Consider the following 18118-nt stretch of genomic DNA (forward strand, 5'->3'; position numbering starts at 1 on the left):
AAGCCATCATCTTCTCTTGCCTGTATTGTTATAACTGTTTCCTAAAATGGTCTTTCCCTGTTTGAACTCTTGCCTTCTTCTGGCCTATTCCCAATACAGCAGCCAGAATAATCCTGCTAAAAAAGGAAGGTCAGATTATGTCACTTCTCCATTCAAAACCCTTCTAAATGGCTTTTCATCTTACTCAGTACAAGTCAGTCTTACACTGCTCCCCAGTTACTATTCTCCCACTTGCTACCTCTACCTGCCAAATTTACTAACTAGTTCTATTTCGGGCGTTTGCTTGCTGTTCCCAGTAAATAAGGCATCTTCCCTAAACCAGGGCTTCATATTGGCTGTTCCTTGTGCCTTAAACATCCTTCCTTCAGATATTCACATAGCCCAATTCCTCGTCTCCTTCAAGTTTTAACTCAAATGTCATCTTTTGTAAGGCCTTCTTTGATCATCTTATTTAAAATGTCACTACCTCTCCCCTTTCACAACTTAATTTTTATCCAGGGTGTTAATTATCTCCTAAGATATGAGTCCTTTTTTTCTGTTACCTTCCCTACAGAATGTAAACTCCAAAAGGGCAAAGATTTTTTTGTTTTGTTTTGTTTACTGCTGAATCCCCAGTGTCTAGAACAGAGCCTGGCACATAGTATTCCATTAACATTGGCTGAATGAATGAATATATGCACAATTTCTTGTGAGACAGAAAGAAAGGAGCTAGTGGGAAAGAGCCAATGTACAAAATCTGGCTAGTTGAGAGGGATGGCAAACAGGAGGCCTGCCTTGAAGAAGGTTTAGTGGCAATGGGCAACCATTTATTCATACAGAGGGTAGGGTGTTTAAAAGGACTGACTATTCTCTGCATTATCCAGTGAAGATAATATTAAATGGTTATATATTTGAATTATTCAGACTCTAAGTCCAGACTTAATAAACCTCAAATGGAAGATGTAATTCTATCTTTCACTTACCTACAGTATTTCCAGAAGCAAATTTCACTGATGAATTTATCTTATTTTCTTCTGAAAGGTCAGATGTTTTCACAAGTAATGGGCTAGTGGGATTAGTATGATCTAGGAGAGAATTAATAGGTAAAAATACAAGATATAGGTATCTGAATTAATAAATTCATAAACCTCAGAGTACAAGACTTTGTTTCAATACTCCAAAGAAGTAGCAAGTAAATCCATGAAATGTAAGACAAAATAATATTTAATAGGACAAACATAAACCTGTTTATACAGAATTTTGTTTTTGCCACAACAGAAGATACTTTATAATGAAAAAGTCAATCTGCATGTTCATACTTTGTTAATTGTATCCCTGTAGGGCAATTAGTTAAATAAAACACCACACAAATGACTGTAAAATAAGTAATTTATGTTGTTGACTTACATAGAAAACAAATCTATCTGTGAGAGACCCTAACTAAAACATTTAATCTAAAATGAGGAGAAACTTCAAGAGTTAAAGCAAAATATACTATTTCAAAGTCAAGATTCACTTTAACATATACCTCTTCGGTTAAAATTTGAACATACTTTAAATGTAAATTCACAAGAATGATCATAAAAACCCACAGGGTATCAGAAAAGTCACGTTTTCCAAACGTCCTTATTTAAAAACTTTATAAATTAAATTCAGTAATTTGCTTTTAAAACTGTAATATAAATTTTAAAAAATATACAAGCACATACACACAGTACAAATATAATTGCAGAAAAAGTACTATGTTAAAAAAATAAGCAATTAACAAAAGAAACCTGAACTCAGAATGATTACCTGTGTATTTTGGTTTGATGCTAATCTAAAATATAACCTCCTAAACTAAGACACAACCCAGCAACAGCTTCCTTACCACTGCCAGTCCTTTTAAGTTCCATTTCCTGCATGTGGATTTTGCTTGGAGTCATACGAATGGGAACTGGATGAACAATAGCAGTATCCTACAGACAAATGGGAGGAAATACAGAATTTGTATTAAAAATGCCAAGCAGGTACCCTGAAATAACCAAAATTAAAAACACTTCAAAAACCAGTGGACAGAGTTCCTCATTCACACTAAGGCAAGCATGAAAATTAATTTTTTAAATAAAAGTTCCAGAATTATATTTTAAAAAAATCAAGTTTTCTGTATACGCCTAATATTCTGATTTGTTTTATAAAAAGTACATTTTAACTTTGAGTGATTAAAGATTTGAGAAGAAAACTGATCTTATAAAAATACAATTCAAGACAATATTCAAAGGCAAAGTGTGAAATGATCTGATGAAGTTATACAAATCTGAACCTTTGAGGTTAAAAGGAACTATTTTATGAGAACCCAAAGACTAAGTAAAAGATTGAATTCATTTTCACTAAACTGCTCAAAAAATTTGACACTTTTCTTTTTCATATATAAAACAAAGTTAATGAGATGCCTGTCATATTGTAACAGTAGGCATGATACATATATTCTATAGATTAGTTCTACAGAACTGTTTAAAATTCATGCATAAAACTTCCACAAAAGGAACCCATTTTTTTAAGAGTTATGATAAGTAACACTCCTACTGTAACATTAATACTTTCCTTAAACTTTTTCATGACTATATTACATCTGATAATTCTCAACATAAGGCATGAGTGGCAAGTCTAGTTAGAGGAGTAAAGGAACTGACAGAATAAACTTCTGAAAAGAGTATAAGGCAATGTATGGCAGCCTCTCCAAAAGGGAAGGAAGAGAGAAAGGTGCATCTGGGTAGCCAGGGAGGCCTGGCCCTGGGAGCTGAGACGCGCAGGGGAGGAACTAGAACGGGATCAAGCATTTGGCTTAACAGCAACAGACCAGCTAAAAAACATGCCTACAGGAGTTCAGCCCCTTCTACTAGGAGTCAGCTCATATTTTGTATGTGCTGCTGCTCAAGACTGAACTTGAGATCCTTAAATTTCAAATAACTAGTAATGAGTTTAAATTTATCATTTAATGTGAAGGATAATGACCTTTCAATTTAAGTTGGACGCTGTTTTGGCGACAGTATTAACACCACACCTCTGCAAGTTCTAGCATACCATCTCCTGTCTGACAGGTCGCCTTGGCTTATTCGCATAATCTCTAAATTCAACCCATTTATAACAAATGAATTCTTTACTGCAATTATACAGATAAATCCATTTACAGTAATTTCCTGTCCCTACGCCAGTGAGATTCTGGACAGGGTTATGTACTATTTAATAAACCTGAACTAACACTTCCCCTACAACTCTAAAGTTACAGTTATAAAACATAATAGATGGATAAAAGTTTAGATTTCTCACATAAGAATGAGTCATACTCAGGAAATTATTAACAATACACTCAAGATGTTGTTTGTTATGTTTATGGTTATGAAAAACATGCCTTTAAGAATAACTACTATTTTCTTAACTTACAATTTTAATAGCAGAAATAACTGCTGAGAATCAGATTTTAACATTCTAAGGCAAGATTAAAGGAGAAAGCATGATAGATTCATGCTTATTCCAAACCCAAAGCACACTAAGAAAAAACAAGCAAGAAAAACTTATTAGATGCTTTAACTCATAATATTGATCTAATATATATTCTGTGTATATGTACATAGAGTCATATTTATAAAATTTGTAACAGATATATTAAGTAGCCTTTTCATATATTTCCAGTACAATAAAGGGAAGTCACAATAATGACCCCCCAAAAAGAAAATCATGAATGTTCTATTCATTCTCTAAATAATTTGCATAAGTTTCTGTACCAGCAAATCAATTTCCTATTGCATACTTTAGTCATATAACTAATTGTTGCTATGAGCCTGCAACAGCTTTAATCCAGTGGATCCTGCTACTAGTAGGACAAGGCAATTCCTGGAAGAGCTTTAACACAGATGACCAGGCCCAACCTCAGACTAGTGATCAGAAGCTCGGTCTGTGACTGTGACGTGCAGCAGAAGAGCGAGCTTTGACTTTAAGCATTTCAACACCCAGATGAAGAACCATAACTGCCTGTAAGTCTCTGGGTCCTGAGCACAAGATGCCAAAGTAACACTTTCTCTGCTCCAAATTAGCATCCCCATATTTAAAAACAGAGAAAAAAGTAAAGAGACTGACTCACAAGCTCTGCTCACTTTCTTCTAACTATTCAAATCACCCAAAACCTTTAGGAAACCCATTCCTAAACACTCATGGCACATTTGTATTATATATTGAGGTACTTGATTTTATACATCTTCGTACTTTATTGAATATTCTATTGTGCTCAAATATCTACATTTTCTACTTGGCTTAAATCTTACTATCCTGTCTGTCTGAAACCAGTCCTGTCTACTTGCTATTCCTGTGCCACTTAGTTCAGGTGCTCATCATCTCACTCTCTTTTTTTTTTTTTACATCTTTATTGGAGTACAATTGCTTTACAATGGTGTGTTAGTTTCTCCTTTATAACAAAGTGAACCAGCTATACATATACACATATCCCCAGATCTCCTCCCTCTTGCGTCTCCCTCCCTCCCACACTCCCTATCCCACCCCTCTAGGTGGTCACAAAGCACCGAGCTGATCTCCCTGTGCTATGCGGCTGCTTCCCACTAGCTATCTATTTTACGTTTGGTAGTGTATATATGTCCATGCCACTCTCTCACTTCGTCCCAGCTTACCCTTCCCCCTCCCCGTGTCCTCAAGTCCATTCTCTAGTAGGTCTGTGTCTTTATTCCTGTCTTACCCCTAGGTTCTTCATGACATTTTTTCCCCTTAAATTCCATATATATGTGTTAGCATACGGTATGTGTCTTTCTCTTTCTGACTTACTTCACTCTGTATGACAGACTCTAGGTCTATCCACCTCATTACAAATAGCTCAATTTCATTTCTTTTTATGGCTGAGTAATATTCCATTGTATATATGTGCCACATCTTCCTTATCCATTCATCCGATGATGGACACTTAGGTTGTTTCCATCTCCGGGCTATTGTAAATAGAGCTGCAGTGAACATTTTGGTACATGACTCTTTTTGAATTATGGTTTTCTCAGGGTATATGCCCAGTAGTGGGATTGCTAGGTCGTATGGTAGTTCTATTTGTAGTTTTTTAAGGAACCTCCATACTGTTCTCCATAGTGGCTGTACCAATTCACATTCCCATTGGCAGTGCAAGAGTGTTCCCTTTTCTCCACATCCTCTCCAGCATTTATTGTTTCTAGATTTTTTGATGATGGCCATTCTGACTGGTGTGAGATGATATCTCATTGTAGTTTTGATTTGCATTTCTCTAATGATTAATGATGTTGAGTATTCTTTCATGTGTTTGTTCACTCTCTCTTGATCCCAGCAGTCCTTCACATTGTTGCCTGAACGATCTTCCCCAGCTACCTCTTTGGCGCCCCCATCTTATCATGGTACTTCTTGTTAGCTCCCAGTTAAGTTCAGATCCTTGGTCTAGGAAACAAAGATCTTCCCAGTCAGGTTTCAGCCACACTCTTCAGCTCCCCATCACTCCCCCATACGTGTCTACCCTACACTCTCACTGCACTGAATTGCTGCTGCTCGTGACCTTCTGCTTGCAATGTCCTTGTCCACTTCTGCCAATTCACGGTTTCAGTCAAAACTCATCATACAAACATACCCTCTTTTGTGAAAACTTGCCCAAACACACTGGGTTGAGTTAGCCCACAGTTCTCTGCCCACAGTTTTGTTCATGGCTACATATGATAATTATCAAAGTCAGCATATTACCATCAGTTTATAATGATTAAGCTGTGGTCTACTTAAGACTGGACTTGTTTTTTGACATCTTGGTATTCCTAGAGAATAACACAGGCACCTGGAAGGGGGCTCCAGCAAACCAACTGAGTTGGCTGGGCATAATCAGTGATCAGATGAACTCCCTTGTCATACCCTGAGTGAGTCAAACATTCTACAGCACTCAAGATCAGAGATAAGTCATGGCAGAGACCAGTGCACTGCACTTCTCGTCAGTCTAGAATTTCCTGGTGGAAACACATTCTACCAGAATAAGCAGTTCAACAAAAGTAATCAGGTTGCTGGAAATGAGATATCAGAAACTCAGTTTCATAACAATTCTGGGAGCCTAATAATTAACCACTCAGTTTGCATGTGAGGTCACTGCCCTGGGTGATGGCTGTCTCTAAGTGCTACAGAGCAGTTTGGAGTCCTTCACAGACAAACTTTATTGAGCAATATCTACTTATCAAAATTTGGCTTTTAAAAATTATTCCATTAAGTGTTTCTGACACTGTAAGGTATGTTAAATTCATATCAGAACTGTAGTGTTCTTTTTCTCCTATGTGAGTCTCTTCTAATCTGAATGGACCTTATTTACTTACTTATAATCCTTATTTATATAAACCTTGCAAAGGATCATTTGGGAATGTGGCCACAGGCTGTGTTCTGTAGACTGGTAATATGTCAGGTAAGAATTAAATGAAGGTTAAGAAACTCAGACCCTCACTGAAAGCAGGGCATTGTACTAATTGAAAGTTTACAGTGAGATTATAGTTTGCCAGCGTAAAAGAAAAGAGATGTTTCTAGGTACCAGATTATAAATATTTAAGACTGCCAACTTTATCAAATTTAGAGGCCTAAACTCAAGTTTAAAATGTCAATTAACCATTTAAAACTTTCTTTCCTAGAGCCTCCTGCCATACTAGAAATAGCAAAAGAAAGTATTATGCCATATCATTTAAACACTAGAGCTGGAATTCACAAATTTGGATATTATTTCCAAAAAGTTACAAGAATATCACTGTTATTAAGTCAACTATTTCCCTGCATTTCCTGCCAGTCATGAGTCAATTTAGTTTGCCTCCGAGTTCTAGATTTTTATATTTAATGTTCTTTTCTGGCCTGACAAAGATCATAATACAATGAATTATTACTCTGAATATCTCTTAAGGGTTAGAGAATAAAAGAGTCTCTACTGCTACATCCTTCCCTGTAAAATACTTTTATTAAGTACTTTAAATAAAATTAACTTGACTGTAAGTAGGAGATAAGAATAATATGGAGAAATGAAACTCAGAGCTAAAGTAAAACTTTCTTTCAGCTTATAGCACGTGTCACTTCCCAAGAAACTTTAATTACTGCTGCTAATAAGCAGTAAAAATTGTTAAGTGCTGCCTTTTTATTTCTCTCCTATTTTTCAGAGACTAAAAGCAAAGATTAATGTCCTCAAAGTAGTAAGGAAAGAGAAGGCCAAAGGCTCAGATAATCTACATATTAATTGGCCCCTGAATAATGAATAGATTATAAAATAGACACTTAAAACACTTCCATACATTATGTCTGAATTCAATATAACAGCATTCTCTGTATTTCAAACAGATATAAATTCTTTAAAATTATAAAACACACCAAAGAGCCATTAATTTAAAATGTTGAAGATGTACTATTATCTTTGAATGCCACTTCTCCCAAATCCATATTAAATAACAAGACTATTTTAACATTTAATTAATAAATGCTGGCTATCTTTGGTCAGAAACATCTAGAAAGAATGCCTTGTGTCACTTTCTCCAATTCTTTTCACTGAACTCATTTTTAAAAATCCTTCCTTTACACTCTTCTTCCCTTCCTACTTACTTCCTCTTTTCTTTTTGAAAGGTACTTATTAGCATGTCCTTCTCTTTATAGGAAAAAATGAAAAATAAAAGAAAAGGCAGGAGTGAACAGTGAGAAGACTGTAATAGCTACAGTATAGAAGTTTTCAAATAACTTGAGGGACGGGTGGGGCATATATGAAGTTCAATCTATGGGACAGAATTTATTGTTTAAATCAGGATGTGAACTTTGTAGCATTTTCAAAGCAACACAGTGAACCACAGGAAGACAAGACAGAGCCTCCTCTGCACAATGGGAATCTTTGACCAACAGCACTATTGTTTTGCTGAACTTGATTCTCTTGTAACAGGACTCAACATACTAATTAAGTCAAAGCTGTACCATCTGGACTGTTAAAATAAAAGATGACACTGCATGTTTACATACATAGCACATGTTACATGATGTGTAAGCATACAAATAAAATAGTATTTACTGTCATTACACTGCAATAAGCAGTATATGTTTAATAAAACATACACTCAATTAGCAAATGAAAACAAGGTCAACTAAATCAACTGTCACAAAATGCTCCTTTAGACACATGTATCAGATTTTAAAAACATAGATTTCTCTCATTAAAATAACTAGAAAATACAAAGAATGGTAAAAAAAAAAAAAGTTCTTTCCACCATTAAACACACAAAATTGAAAAGCCTGCCACCATTTCCCTCTAAGCACTCCACTGAATCATGCATATCAGCTAAAAACCATAATGAATGAAAATTTGGGTTAATAAAATTAATTTCAAACAAGCAAGCTAAGTGATTGACTTACAGGATCAGCTGGTGCAATGTTAGAATCAAATTGGGTCAGAGTTTGTGAGCTTGAAGAGCGTTCACTAAATGTCTCCCACTGCTGAACAGACAGAGGAGAGACAAGTCAGCATGATGAGAAAGATGGAGTAAAAGATCACCGGAGAAGATTTAGCAAAGTAATTCAGAGGTTGCACTGCAAGTTGTGTTTCGTAGGCCTGACAAAATTCCGTAAGCTCTGTTTTTCCATAAACATTCTACATTATCTATGCTGGGTCATCTTGTAATGTAAAGTGAGCAGCTTCACGATCAAATGTACAGTAACAATTTATTGCAATCTCCATGGGAGAGATTCAAAGCCTTACAGAATTCAACTCAAAACACAATAAAGGAACAGAGTCTAAGTGGTATAAATGGTGACAAAAGAAAAATATAAAGGGGTTTGTCTTGACTAGAGAAAGAATAACTTCAAATCCTTCTTTTAAAATCCAAATGTTAATGCACTGATTTGGTGGTACTAATGAATTCTGAGTACGAAAGTTTTGGTCAAAACAAAGCAAGTCAGTGCGACTTGCCAGTGCGACCCCTGAAAGATGATTCTATTATGTATGTGCACATATTCTGTACATATGTATAGATATTTAATAAAATATAATTGAGATAAAATGCAAAGAATTCTGGAATTAATGTAAGTTTGAGCTTATGTCAATCTGTAGCAAGTCAACCCCTGTAATCAGCATTATGAACAGGGCCATGCCAGACTACAAGACAAAACTGCCAATCAGGCACCCACCTCCAACCCCATGCTAGAAAAATCAGAATGCGGCCACAATGAGAGCAAATCAAGCAACTGAGTATGTGTTATATATAGAAGATGTATTTTGATATGAAATACTACTCTTCTAAAAGAGGTACACAAATATCATACCTCAAATTAGGTGGAGTGATAAGTGATTATTAATTTTAGTAAATTCCATTTGAAGATCTTAGTAATAAACAGTATAGGATTTTATATCAAAATCATATTAAAATTATCATTAAAATTTGATTCTTAAGAATTACCAGTTATACGCTGAAGGAAAAACATCTGCACATATACAATATATACACATGAATGTTTACACACAGACACACCTACTCCATTAACCAAAATCCTCTTTTTATAATTCAGTATAGAAAAGTATACATTTTTATGCTTCAAAGTTCGACTTACTATTTAAAATAGTAATATTCAATTTGAGAAGACATGTAGAAACTAAATGTTAGCAAATGAACACATTTATAAAAATTATCTACAGAAATGGCTAATGCAATCATTCAACAGCTTTCCCTAAAGATTAGTTTTGAAATCATAAAATTAAGATATACTAAGAAATAAGAGATGCATTCAGCGTGTTTCCTGAATAAAGAAAATCCACAGTGATTCACTTTTATCAAGGGACATCACTTCAGGGAAGTGACTTACCAATATTTGTTAATGTAATTAGTTTCTTCAATAATTATTGTTGCATAGGTACAGAAGGAATTTTTAAAATTCTGATTATCTAACTATGGAGAAAAGTTTAGATGCAGAATATTTTTTCCAAAAAGAAGACATCTGTCTACCTATTTGGTGGCATGAGATTTTACTTGATTTTACAAGACTGTATGTAAGCTAGCTGGAGAGCAGAGAAACACTCTTATCTTTGTAACTTTAGTATAATGGTTAAGAGCACAGGCTCTGGAACCAGACGACTGGAATCCTAGTTACGCTGCACACCCTCAGGCAAGTTATCTAACCTCTCTGTGTTCCAGTTGTACCATCTGTAACGTGAGATTAATAATGCCTATGTCACAGGATTGTTATAAGGATGTAAAGAGTTAATATATGTAAAGAGCTTTTTGAACAGAACGGTTACATCAAAAGTGCTCAATATGTGTTACAGATTATTAGTGTTATCCCCTACAGTGCCTCATCCATATTTGCAAATGCTGAATAAATATTTGTTGAAAGAATATTAGTGCTTTGAGGTAGAAAATTAAAATATAATTTCCATATCCTAAGTAAATTAAAAAAAAAATATATTATTAAAATGTGTCAAAAATCAATGTTAGTTTTAGTAACATTTTGATTTTCCACACATAGTGCAAAAAACCAATTATGACATTCATGTCCCTATTAGCAAACACCACAAAATGAAACTTGGTAAGAAGATTTAAGAAGGGAAAATGCAACTGCTTAAATCAGATTTGAAAGGGATTTCCATTGCTAGTCTTTAATGATCACATGTGATTTTTACTTGGAATGAAGATGGGCTTTTGAACTGACATGCTTTAGAAAGAGTTGCTTTTATTTATGAACAGATATCAGTAAAAATAATCTTTTAATCTGATACTGCTTTTTTAAAAAAATGACAGAAATGAATAAAGGCAGCAAAAAACAGTGGTTTCAAGAACACTGAGCCTATTCTCCATAAAGCCTCTCTACTAGCAAATTCTTTCAAGGCTTAAATCTTCCCTCCAGAAAAACACTTATATAAATGGTTTTATATCTGACAGCATGACGGATGTATATTATAATGTCTCAGAAGCAGGTATCTGTGATTATGTCATAAAGCAGCAGCAAAGTACTTTAAACCTGCCAGTTACTTCTCTTGTTTTTCAGTTGTCCAAAATTAACTAGTGTCTCTTAAACCCAGTATTTTTCTGGCTTTAAAAGACATAGAAAGCACAGAAGCTTCAAGCACTATCTAAAAGTGATACAAAAGACTGTAAGGAAAAAAACTATAACTTGTTCACAAAGAAAAGTGCTCTAACAGGCTGAGCAGTGGTTTTCAATTGAAGTTCTACAGAGCATGAAGATTTAACAGAGGGGCCTCAGAGGGTGCTTTGTGGAGGCAGGGCCTCAGGTCCTCTTCCCTTATTCTAATCATAGTGGCCCTACTTTTATTGTTTTGTATAATGGAGTTCCAAAGTAATGGGGGGTGGTTCTCAAATTCTGTTTTCCACGCTGGGCTTGGTCTTATACAACATGGTCTTTAACCACTGCATTTAATAGGGTTAAATCATTCCATTTTGTATTAAATAAAATAAATTACTATGAATAGCCTGGAATGTAGAAAATACTTCTTTCATGTGGAAAGCTGGTTTAGTGGCTTCTCATATCACTTCCAAAGCCAAGATTCCAAATCTATTATCCCAGGCCTTGCTTACAGGAATGAGAAGGCAGTGTGACACAGCAGGTATGCTAGCTGACTGAACGTCCAAAGGACCTGTGTTCAAACCTCAGCCCTTGTCGCTTACTGGCTGTAAGATATCTTGTCCAAGACGTTTACCCTTTCGACTGTTAAGTTCATGCATCTGCCCCATCTAACCCACAGAGATTTAGTAGGAATGAATGGTGGAAACTAAATGATAGTATATACATATGAAAAAGTACTTTGAAAACCTCAGAGTCATATAATTACAAATATCTATCACAGTCACATTTGATATGGTCCCTCAACTATGCATGCATGCTGAAAGAGCTATATGCTGAAATTACCCTGCTCGGAACTTCTTACCTTAAAAAAGTGAATGTTAGTGAGAGAAAAGGGAAGCTTTGCTAACCTCACTGCTCTGATTCAGCTCAGGCCAAGTCTGGTTTAGTGACGGCATAGATGGAGACTTGCTTGGAGGTGCTTCTGCAGGAGAGCCTGAATAACCTACCTCACCTGGCTGATCCCCAACGTCTGCAATTTAAAAAAGAGAAATTCTCTATAAACAATATATTTTAGTTTAGGAATATTTACTCATAAAAACCTAACAGAAGGTTTTCACAAGTAGTAATTTATAATCTAAATTTCCTTTTCTCATGTTCCCAAAACAAACATCTTAACAATCAGACAATCAGGCAATACTTATTCCTGCAACTTACTGTCTACCCGAAACCAGAGTTTTCCATGAAAATAAAATCTAGTTAGAAATAAGTAGAAAAAGAGTGTTGTACATAGCAATGCAATAGGGCACATACTTTGAATCTAGTAGGGATGGATTTGTACCAGTTCCCAAAGTATATTCCATGGAATATCAATCAGTAAGATATTTTTAAAGATTAGGTTTTCTATTCAAATAAATCTGGGAATACTAAAATTCCCTGTTGGAGTGTCCCCACGCACATTTGTATATCAAAGACTTGTCATGTTTAAATCAGTTTTTCCCAAATATAAACCTTTTTTTATCAGATAAAAATCCCTCAATATTCCCTTGGCATATACTTTGGGAACTGCTGATTTACACTAATTCTCTCGAATTTTCTCTACAAGTCTTCCTTGTTACCAAGAAGCAGCATATATTTTCAAGGCAGACAGCAAAAGGAGAGAAAGAGCCCAGGCATGAGCAAAAGCAAAGTCAATGAGCCCACACGAAACAAACTTTTATCGTTAGGCTCACTAGCATTTGCAGACTTAACTGAGAGAGCTACAAATCCATGACAGGATTTCAAAGTGGTTTTTAAAGTATTATGTGACATCATGTTCTACTTTTAATTAGTTAAGGCTTCTCCAAGCTCTCAAATTGTAATTTAAAAACAGAAGGAATTTAATGGTAACTAAATTCTCATTCCAATCTTCCCAAATTTTACATGGCTTTGAATATAATCCCAGTCTGAAAATCACATTGATTGCCAAATTAATGGGGAGTACCTAATCTGTTTAGAACCTGTATCAAAAATATGACTCTAATATCTGTCACTATCTCATTGTTTGACCATGGGCAAGTTGAATAAAATAAATAGCACCTGAGTTTCTCCATCAGAAAGAAAGACATATGCCATTAAATGTTAGTACTATACTTCAGATTCCTATATAGACAGCCATATAACAACTTAGCAATGTATAGGTTTTAACCTTCCAATCTATTCATAAGTAAATCCTTCACATTTTAGTGCCTAACACAGGACCTACCACATATTAGGCATTCAAATATTTATTGAATGAGTTACTTTTGTGTGTTCTTCATTTAAATTCATTCTCCATTACCATTATTTTTCTAGAACCAAAATTAACTATTGATACGCTGAAGAAGTCTCAAAATTTTTCTTCACCTATTCTGTTACATGACTATCTCAAAATACCTCCCTTTTACTCACCCTGACATTATTTCTTTATAGTCATATCACACTGCAAGTTCTAATTTGTAGTCCAGCATCATATTTTGATAAATTTTTGTTTTCTAAGATCAAGCATTCTTGCTATTTCTTTCTTAATTCTATCTCTTTCTCAGTAAAAGTGCCAAAGTGATATAGAACAAATAAGAGGCAGAAACGCTTTATATAATGTTCTATGAAGACCTCTTAACACAATGCTCTTAGAGAAAAACTAATGAAAAAATTATTTATAATAAATAGTAGCAGCAAATTCCTCATGGAAATAGCTTGTGGTTTTCAGTGTGAACAAAAATCATGGACTTTTTTTCCTATGGTAACACAGGGAGATGAATTAGCCTAAGTTATTAAAGATGGTGGCGGAGCAGAGTCGCTCCCGGATGGACTCGCCGGTCTCGGCCTCTATGTTCGCCCCCGAGCCCAGCTCTCCGGGGGTGGTTGCTGCCCGGCTCCCCAGCAGCTTCAACTTGGACTGTAGCAAGGACGGCAAGGCGCTCGACGGCAAACTGGAGCTGGACCTCACCAGCAAGATGCTTCTAGTGAGCTCTACATCAGAGCAGTATGACAGCCTACTTTGGCAAATGTGGGAGAGGATGGACGAGGGATGCAGGGAGATCACATATGTCACTGGGCAGAGATCAGGAGACATGGGTTCAAGCCCTGGTCTGGGAAGATCCCACATGCTGCAGAGCAGCTAAGCCCGTGCGCCACAACTACTGAGCCTGCGCTCTAGAGCCCGCGAGCCACAACTACTGAGCCCACGTGCCACAACTACTGAAGCCCGCGCGCCTAGAGCCTGTGCTCCGCAACAAGAGAAGCCACCGCAATGAGAAGCCCGTGCACCGCAACAAAGAGTAACCCCTGCTCGCCACAACTAGAGAAAAGTCTGTGTGCAACAACGAAGACCCAACGCAGCCAAAAATAAATATAAAATAAATTTATTAAATTAAAACAAAAGGAAAGGGAATTAAAGAAAGAAGGATAATAGCTATAGATTTGATAGTTTACCGGAAGTGAAACTCTGTCAGAAGGATGGTGAATGAAGAAGCGTCTTTAAAAGATCTCCCAAAGCAGATATTAAGGAAAGGAAAAATAGAATAAAAATAGTATTAACTATAGGATGATTAATTTTTGAAAGAACCTATTTAAAAGTCATACTGTATTATTATTTAAGTTTCAAATGTCACCTTAAGGCAAACTGGGGCCCTGATTTGACTTGCCTGGACCTCTGTTCTCCTGTTAGTCTTCTACTGACAAATTTAGGGCCAGAATGTACACCATCCCCACTGCAGGGAAGTTCAGGTTTGGGATGGATTCTGGGTACCTCTTTGATTCACTAGTACCAAGCTGCAGTGGGTCCAGCCCCTTGAGGCTAACTAAGAACTGAAGTGTTATTCACCCAAATAATTATACTTCATAGTCATTCCGATACAGTTATTTTCCTACAGTACCAGTTCTTAAACTGTGAACCGTGGACTCCTGGGAGTCCCCATGACACTGCTAGGGGGGTCTAAAACATCAAAATTATTTTGTAATAGTAATAATGCTTTTTCTCTGTGTTGGCATATGCACTGACGGTGCAAAAGCAATGGTGGGTAAAACTGCTAGCTTATTAGCAAGAATCAAGGCAGTGGCACCTAAATATATAGTGATTACTGCTACAATATAGCAGTCATTGTATTCTTTACCACCATGCATTCCAGTTAAAATATGTAAAAATAAATAAATCAATAAATATGCATGACAATTTCACTGAAGGATGTTCACAATTAAGCAGTAAAAATTATTAATTTTATTAAATCTCACCCCGGAAACACATTTTTAAAATATTCTGTGGCAAAATGGGAAACAAATATGAAGCACTTCTCTATATTAAAGTGCAACGGTTGTCTCAGTGTGATTCAGATGTCAACTGAACAGGCCACTATTATTCTTGAAAGAACAGGTGATAAACTGTAATTATTCAGACATGGCTATTAGGCAGGGATTTTCTTGAAAATGGATTAAGTGACCCTGTCCCTTCAAGGAAAATAACAATTTTCAGTATTTGTTACTAATGACAAAGTTTGAGCTTTTAAGTGAAGATTAGAATTTTGGAAAATGTATATCCATGTCTATAAGCTCAAGAGCTTCCCAGTACTTCCTTGATAAGATAGGTTGTGATATTAACAAACACACTTTTTGATATTTTATAATAAAATGTCCCAACGTTTGAAAGAGCTGTACAACTCAATGAACCGATATTTTACAAATAATCAGCGCATTATGTTACAAAGCCGTGCATGGGTAAAAGATTCATTCAAAGTTCAAGACAGATCTATGTAACAGTACAAACAATTCATTAATATGGTTTCAGCTTTTACACTGCAATTAACCTTTAAGAAATTACCATTTGTTGAGTTTTGGTGCAATAGCAAAGAATATCCAAAATTATCTGAAAACAGTCCTCCCTTTTACTACGTGAGGCCAAATTTTCTTCAGGTACTAAGGATTGGCATCCTTTTTCTGCAAAGGGCTAGCCAGTAAATATTTTAGGCTTTGCAGGCTGTAAGGTCTCTGCTGCAACCACTCAACTGTGCTGCTGTCAAAAGCAGCTATAGGTAATTCACAAAGGAATGGGCTTGGCCGTGTTCCAATAAATTTTTATTTATGGATGCTGAAATTCAAATTTCATATATTCTCATGTGTAATAAATATTATTCTTTTTTGAAAACAAAAACCACTCTTTGCTTGCAGGTTATACAAAAACAGTCAGCAGACTGGATCTGGCCTCAGGGCTTGGTGTGCCAACACCTGATACACCTCAAACAAAGTAACACACTCATCAGATTGAATGCAGAATGCAGCTAGTTGAGATTCTAAGCTGTCTTCTATTAAACCAAATATGAAAGAGATTAGCATAAGTGTAAAACAATGCCACCTTTTTCACAATTTTTTTATTTTGGAGAATATGGTTATTTTCCTAAAAATACCTATGCTAATATATAAGGGGTATACTCTTGTTATTTTAAAATAAAGCAGTAAGTATTTTAAAAAAATGTTTCAGTTTTAATTTCTAATAGGGTTACTATTGACAGATGTAATCTACAAAAAGAAAGCCTTTTTGGGGGTCCACAAAAATATTTAAGAATGTAAAGGGGTCCCTAAGATGAGAAAGTTTGAAAAAAAATCACTGTCCTAGAAAATTCAAAAATTATCTCTGGAATAAATTAGCAAAATTACACATTGCTTCTTTCCTAACTTCATATATAGTACAACAAATGGCAGGAGAAAAGGAGCAAATTACCTATGTTCTAGAAACTAACAGTCATGAGCCTGGGAAGAGGCATTAGGTTTGTAAATAAACTACACTTCCTTCAACTTGGCTCCTTATAAACACTCCAACAAAGAGTTTCATAGCTGCCCACAAAAGTTAGTCTTTAAGACTGTATCCTTACGGAGGCAGGGGTGTAATTTTACTCTTACCTGATGCAGTGTTCCAACCTAGCCTCCTGCTGGAACACTGTGTCAACCCTGCCTCCCTCCTGAGGGTTCTGCTCTGCCCCTGACATCATCAGAGCATCAGGGCTGAAAAAGAAGAGCATGAGCCTAAATTATTTGTTAAAATCAACCCCAAAAGGGCTTTTATGCAAAAAGTATTTGCATGTATAGAAATGTGCCTGGAAGGCACAACCCAGGGTGATCATACTGATGTACTGTCAATCTACATTTAAAAGTTAGTAATGATAGGGCTTCCCTGGTGGCGCAGTGGTTGAGAGTCCGCCTGCCAATGCAGGGGACGCGGGTTCGTGCCCCGGTCTGGGAAGATCCCACATGCCGCGAAGCGGCTGGTCCCGTGAGCCATGGCCGCTGAGCCTGTGCGTCCGGAGCCTGTGCTCCGCAACGGGAGAAGCCACAACAGTGAGAGGCCCGCATACCGCAAAAAAAAAAAAAAAGTTAGTAATGATAATACGAAAAGTGCAAACCTTATTTTCAGGATCGCACTAGAAAATAAAAACACTGTCAGTAGTTTTCATCCTTCTAGGCTCCACAGACCCTAAAAGGTTCCCAGATTCAGTTCAGTTCAGTGTACCTGCTGAACAACCTCTTTCTTAAAGAGAAAGAACCTGTTTCAGTTTCATTCTAGGTTTATAATCTACCCACCCCAAATTTCTCTCATTTTCCTAGTATTATACTCAATACACTAAAAAAACTGCTTCAAAATGACTGCCAGCTATTATCAATCTAATAGAAATATATATACTCCCTGAAGTCTTATGGTTTAAAACTTATTTTCTTTTCAAGTAGCAAAACAAACCTAGGAAGAATTCTTCAATCATGTAGGTTCAAGGTTTTAATTTCATTTATCAGCTTCATCTAAGCAAAAAGTAACTATATCTTTTATTTATTTGAGATGTGAATATTATTTGTACAAGAAAAAAACATTTAAAATTTAAAAAAAACAGGTGTGGATAAATTTTAAGTTTAAAAAAACCCCCTATAAATAGCACCTTTTTCATTCACACTTAAAAGACAGGGATAAGCAATGCATATGCAGAAAGAAATTAAAAACTTAATTTAAGATATGCTTCGTTTGCCTTGAATGATATTACATGGATCGAAAAACTAAGTTCTATTTCCAAAATTAATTCCACTTCTCCCC

The 18118-nt window shown here is 35.9% G+C and overlaps 1 protein-coding gene across 7 annotated transcripts in view; it reads right to left on the reverse strand.

Moving 5' to 3' along the window:
* Nucleotides 1-18118, reverse strand: part of REPS1 (RALBP1 associated Eps domain containing 1) — a 72358-nt gene that overhangs the window by 12886 nt on the left and 41354 nt on the right. For 4 of the 7 annotated variants that reach the window (XM_060283588.2, XM_060283587.2, XM_030853335.3 and 1 more), the window contains exons 9-12: nucleotides 11943-12064; nucleotides 8377-8457; nucleotides 1850-1937; nucleotides 963-1064 (exon numbers count right to left, since the gene is read on the reverse strand). In XM_060283588.2, coding sequence (XP_060139571.1) covers nucleotides 963-1064; nucleotides 1850-1937; nucleotides 8377-8457; nucleotides 11943-12064 — 393 coding nt within the window. The remainder of the gene's footprint in view (nucleotides 1-962; nucleotides 1065-1849; nucleotides 1938-8376; nucleotides 8458-11942; nucleotides 12065-18118) is intronic. The other 3 variants (XM_030853340.3, XM_030853339.3, XM_060283586.2) reach the window with 2 other exon arrangements.

The sequence above is a fragment of the Globicephala melas genome, chromosome 14, assembly GCF_963455315.2.
Source record: "Globicephala melas chromosome 14, mGloMel1.2, whole genome shotgun sequence".
NCBI classification, from domain to species: domain Eukaryota; kingdom Metazoa; phylum Chordata; class Mammalia; order Artiodactyla; family Delphinidae; genus Globicephala; species Globicephala melas.